Raw genomic sequence first — 5,824 nt, 5'->3', positions numbered from 1 at the left:
GGTGAAGGCCCGGAAGCTCCGTTGAGCCTTTCGTCGCGTTATCCATTTATGGACACAGGAAGCAGGGCTGCTACTACAAACGTAACCTCTTTGGGAACGTAGCCTCGGCTCCTCCCCCTGCCTTGTCGTCAGGCTCCAATAATACATGCAGTAACCACGGAGGCGAGAGGGAGGGGTGACCTAAATAGAGGGAGGAGCCCAGCTCTGGGAATATGAATAGGGAGTTAGGGATCAGCGTGCCGTCCGCCGTGTTTGGTTGAGAAGGCTGGTTAAAAGTCAATGTGTTTTCCCAACAAGTCAAAGGTTTGCATGAAAATGGAAATACTGTACAATACAGTATTCTCTCCCCCCGCCCATCTGTAGTAAAACAGGATAATTAAGAAGCAAGCGGCCACAAATCCAAGTGAATGGGAGAGAATATAAGTATGCAAATTGAGGCCAAGCTCCATTGAAGGCTTTGCCTGAACTGGCATATGGTTGCATTGGAAATTAAGGAATGCTGCGCCACTTTGGCCAAAACTGCCAGACTGAATAGCTGTATAGCTGCAAGGGGATTCACTCCCATCAGGTTTGTTGTATAGGTTTCTGGGTTTCAAAACTTTGGATGACAGGAGAAGCTGTAGGGAGAAACAATTGAAACTATCATGCAAGGGGAAAAAAGAACCCCTTTCTCTCAAGGGCTGCTTTGGGGAAAGTGTTTTGTTTTTTCTTGACGGGGCATCGAGCAAAAAAGGCCATATCAATGATCTCAAGGGCAACATCTTAACTTACTTCAAATCTTGTTTTGAAACCTGCAAGCTGTTAAGACTGCAAACTCTCAATGTTTAAATGTTTGTGCCCAAATGAGCAAAATAATCTTGAATGTATATCTTAATATTTATAGAGAAAAAAGAGCAGAGCTAATATTTCCTTATACTGTAATTAGCAAAACAATTGTTACGGTTAAATTAGAACAAGATCTGGAGTTCAAAATACTGTATCTTAAGGGCAAGCCTAACATCTAATAATAATAATTTATTAGATTTGTATGCCACCCCTCTCCGAAGACTCAGAATGGCTGCATAATGCACTAATGCATTTCCTGCATAATTTTTCTGTATATAATTTTACATGGGGGTTCAAACTTGAGATTTCTCACAATTTGCCCACAGTGTATTTTTATTTAAGTTTTGCATTGTTTTGGTCCTGAAATTACAGAATATTTTTTATTTTAGTTTCCTTTAATTTTGCTGGTAGTACAAAACCTAAATATCCTTCCTACTCAACATCTTTGTCAGGGCTACAGCCTGGAGGCTTAATCAGTATGTGGAATATGAAGATTTGCAGCAAGTACCAACACGCTACCAGAGTGCAAACCCTGTGTATTTGATGTAACATCTCTAACTTAAAACTCAATAAGTTAACCATTTGCCTTTTGCTGTATCCTGTAGATTGTTGAGGTACCAACATAATATTATAAAGGATATAGCCAGAATTATACTAACCAACCGCACTAGCTATACTGGCACAACCTGCTCAGAGAACAAATTGTTTTGATATCATCTGTGACATCTACAGGACAATTGGATTTTTGTAGGTGAGATCTGGTCTCAATAGTTTTAAACTCAGAACTTAGAATGTTGCCATAGTGATAAAATGTTTGCATAATAAGCTTCTGTAGTTATGTTTTGTGTCCTCACTCTCATTTCAAGTAGGTTGGAATCAAGCCTGATTTAATTAGTAAAAACATCTGATTCCAAATCTTCCTAATCCGTGCTTCATTGAAAATGCCATCGTTGCATTTTCACAACAATCTAAGTAAAAAAAAACCACTAAGTTATAACATGGATTGTCTTTTATGCCACAATAACTGGCTGTATTTGGGTTCTGTTGAGTAGTATTATTTGCTGCTCTGCCTCAGCTGCAGATTGGCAATCTTATCAGTTGCCAATCACTGAATCTAACCCAAGAATAATATGCAGAAGCCTTCCACCAGCCTTAAAACGTGCACGGAATGAGTCTGGTTTAACTTATTTCCCAACCAGCGGGAGCACGTGGCCTTCAGGCAGTGAACTACAACTTCCCCAATTCTTCACTTGTCTTGAGGTGGGTAAGAGTTCAACCACCTCCGTAGTTTCCCAGAGAAAATCTTGCACTCCACCGCGACTCATTCAGAATTCCCAAAGGGCGCCCCATTCCCAAGAAAACGAACACATTTATTCTGAAGTGAATTAGTTCAGGAATCGGCAGTTAGGCAACTGCTTGTCCACACTGTTTACACCGGTGTTTCCCAACCTTGGCAACTTGGAGATATTTGGACTTCAATTCCCAGAATTCCCCAGCCAGCTGGCTGGGGAATTCTGGGAGTTGAAGTTCAGATATCTGCAAGTTGCCAAGGTTGGGAAACACTGGTTTACACAACCAGCTGCTTTTTTTCCCTCTGAACCACGCTACGCCATTTCAGCGCGGAACCTGACTTCCAGTTCTTGGCTTAACAGGAGAAGGCGGCCGTCGTCGAGCCTCGTCTCCCGGCGACGCCACCATTTGGCTCCTTCTCTTCTCCCGCCCTGATGTTTCCGCCTACCCTTCCCCCACCTTTCGGGAAGGGCGGCCGGTGGCGCGCAGTTTACAAGGCCGGATGCGGCTTCGCAGAGTGGGCGGAGGCGGCCCTGCCGCTGAGATCACCGGGAGTATAAAACGCAGCGCGCTGGGCGCGGCCCTGCTTAGTCGGAACGGACGTCTCCGCGGCAGACTGTTGGGGGGGAGGTGTCTGCTGGGAAAGAAATAGCCGGAGGCGCGCCACTTTCGCTTTTTAGAGGAGGGGGTGGTGGCATCCCGGGCGTTTGCCTTCCGATTCAACAGCTTCCTAAAGGGTCCAAAGGGAAGAACGCCCGTCAACATGGAGGTGCAGAAAGAAGCGCAGCGCATTATGACGATGTCGGTGTGGAAGATGTATCACTCGCGCATGCAGCGCGGAGGCCTCCGACTCCACCGCAGCCTGCAGCTCTCCCTCGTGATGAGGAACGCCCGCGACCTCTACCTCTCGGCCAAGCTGGAAGAAGAGGACGAGATGGGCGGGGGAAGCGTGGAGAATTTCCCCGAGCGGCAGCCGGACCTCGACCTACAAGCGACGGCGCCCAGCCCGCAGCGTCTGGAGGGTCCTCCGGCGATCCTCTTCCCCCCAGCAGCAGGCCAGCAGGAAGAGGCGCCTCCACCCACGCCACAGCCCTGCGGCAGCCTGGATCCGGAGCCTATGGAGACCCAGGAGGAGGAGGAGGCCGGGAGCGGCTTGCCCGCGCATTCCTTGACCCAGACGGCTTGGAGCCAGGGCGCCTCGGGGCCTCTGCCGGTCAGCAGGAAGCCGAGCCGCAAGCGCCGCAGTAGCAGCCTGGGCAAGATTGGCGCCACCGAAGCCGGCCTGGTGCCTAGCAAGAAGGCCAAGCTGACGGAGGAGGAGGGCGAGCGGCAGCCCCAGAGGCAAGAAGGGCCCTTTCCCAGCTTAGCCCGAATCCTGCAAGACCGGTTCTCGAGCTTGATCCTCCAGTCTTCGCCGGCCAAAGGCGCCGAGGAGCCCAAAGCGAACTGCAGGCAAGGCGACGGCGTGCTGAGCATAATGGTGAGAGCCGTGGTAGCCTTTTAAAGCGCCCCCCGGCCAGGGACTCGTAGCTGAAAAACTTCTCCCGGCGGAGAAGCGGAGCCTGCGGAAGCCCCTCTCTGGGCAAGAGGAGCTCAGTATACCGCCTGTCTCCTCAGGTGGCGGGACTTTGGCGGTTAGGACGGCTGGAAGGCTGAGGGTGGCGCGGCGGGGGAGACCGAGGGAGGCCTTCCCTCCCCCCCACGTCGTCGGCCTCCCCCCCCCTGCGGGTTTAGGCGAGAGACGCTCTGGTGACTCGGGAAGGCGGCGAGACAAAAGGCCGAGCGATGATGGCCGGCCGCGGAGGAGGGCGCTCCCTGGGACTGGGACGCGGTGGCTGCGCGCCGAAAGAGGAACTGGTCACGCCAGCGCGAACGTCGCTGTTCCTGGAAAAGAAGAGGCTGAGAACTCGGGGGTGTATTGGGGGGGGGGGGGAAATGAAGTCGTTCCCAAGAAAAAGGGAGAAAGACTCACATAAAAACCTCGTCAGGCCTTTTCATATCCTGACCTGGGTGGGAAAGCAACTACTATCTTGCTGCGTGCACTTTTCCCCCCCTTTTCTTTTTTTTTCAAACTTTTGGTGCTAGTTCGAAAACGCCGCGTTTAATTTTCCACAACGCTTTGCGTTTTTTGACTTTAAAATTGCCAGTTCTAGGTTGAGGAGTCTCTCTCCCCTCTCTTATTTTTTTTCCTGAAAGAGGCTTTCTTTGGCAGACTGGTTCCCTCAGGGGTTAAAAAAAAAGGCCCTGCTGAGAGCTTTTGAAGAAAAGCAGCTTTTGTCAGCTCCACTCCTTAGATATTGGGGGGAGGGGGGGAACTACCCAGCATTCTTTCGCTCAGGGCCATCCCTCCCCCCTCCCTTATCTAGTAATGAAGGGTGATGGGTGGCCTGTTTCTTTGTGCCAGAAATGCTCTCTAAACCTGATTAGTCTTGCCAAAACATCCATGGCCAGAGCCAGCAGGAAGGAAGGAGAGAGAGGGGGGGAAACGGACCAGTCATACTAGTATGACACATCTCTCATATGATGAGCATTTGCATTGCTCTGGGTCCAGAAGTGCAGGGGATTTCCTGTTCATGTTGCCTTAGCAGTATATGTGTGTGTGTTTGTGGCTGCTGTATGTTTTTTTTTAAGGTGTGGGTGGAGCTCATCAGAGGGGAGAGGAAGAGGATTGACATTTTTTGTGAGATGTCATCTCAAACTTGCCTGGTGGTTTTCCTAGATGACTGGCACTGTTGACTTGTTTGGGACAGCGATGAGGAATACTGTTGTGATATTCATAAAACATGTTTTCCTTGTTATCCAGCTTGGATTATTTCATACTTTAAAAAGGAGCAGTGAAACCTGTGCTGTACTATCATTCTTATGTTGAAGTGTTTTGTAAGGTCTTTTTAAAAAAACAAACAAAAACAAAAATCAAGTCATTCTGTGGAATTCCATACCATGTTTTCTTTTGTTCAAGAACTGCTGCTTTGTTTGCACAAATTTTGAAGCAGTTCCCATTGTACCAGAGTTAATGTCTTATGACCTATGTGTGTGTGTGCGCGCAATCTAGCTGTACAGTTTGGGACATAAAATGTTATGTGTTCCTGAAGTGCTGGTTTCATGAAACTAACTGTAGATTGTTCACTGTTATGGTACTTTTATGTTACATGTATGTATCCTACATTTTTCTTTTGCCTTGAAGAGGGCAAAAAACCTCAAGTTTTTGTTTCTTACCATTTATGGTAATTAATATTTTGATTAGTAAAATAAAAGTTTTTTTTTTCAAAAAAAATCTGTATTTTTGCTTTAAAAAACAACACCATGCAGAGCAAGATGTGAGCTTTACCATGAAATAGACAATATGTCATGCTATTAAAATTCACAAAAATATAAGGTAATAAATTGAAAGTAATAGAAAAATATTTCAATCTCTCAGAAGCACATAAAAAATATTTCAGGCTCATATGCGCAAGTTGTTTCGTTTAATGCTTAAGATAGAACATTGAATCAAAATTTTCTAAAAAGGTCAGTCTAGAAATCAACCTATGTTTGTTTCCAAGAAGTGAAAATTTCTGCACAGGCCTTTAAAACAGACGGGATTGCATTTTGTGTCTCCCCATCTCTGGTAGCCCAGGTTGCATAACAGTACCTACCATAGTTTCAGGATGACTGACTGCATGGGAAGATTATATTTGGAGCTCCAGGAACTCAAGCTTGTAAACTTGTT

General features: G+C 47.3%; 1 protein-coding gene across 1 annotated transcript; it reads left to right on the top strand.

Moving 5' to 3' along the window:
* The first annotated feature begins 2,515 nt into the window (after nt 1-2,515).
* IER2 (immediate early response 2) lies at nt 2,516-5,389 on the top strand. Its single transcript, XM_070739520.1, has one exon. It carries the CDS (start codon nt 2,879-2,881, stop codon nt 3,617-3,619), a length of 741 nt encoding a protein of 246 aa, XP_070595621.1. The 5' UTR covers nt 2,516-2,878; the 3' UTR covers nt 3,620-5,389.
* Nucleotides 5,390-5,824: the final 435 nt, after the last annotated feature.

Source organism: Erythrolamprus reginae, chromosome 2 (assembly GCF_031021105.1).
Source record: "Erythrolamprus reginae isolate rEryReg1 chromosome 2, rEryReg1.hap1, whole genome shotgun sequence".
In the NCBI taxonomy this organism is placed as follows: Eukaryota; Metazoa; Chordata; class Lepidosauria; order Squamata; family Dipsadidae; genus Erythrolamprus; species Erythrolamprus reginae.
Note: the sequence above shows the minus strand (reverse complement) of the source record. Positions and strands in the feature narration are given on the sequence as shown.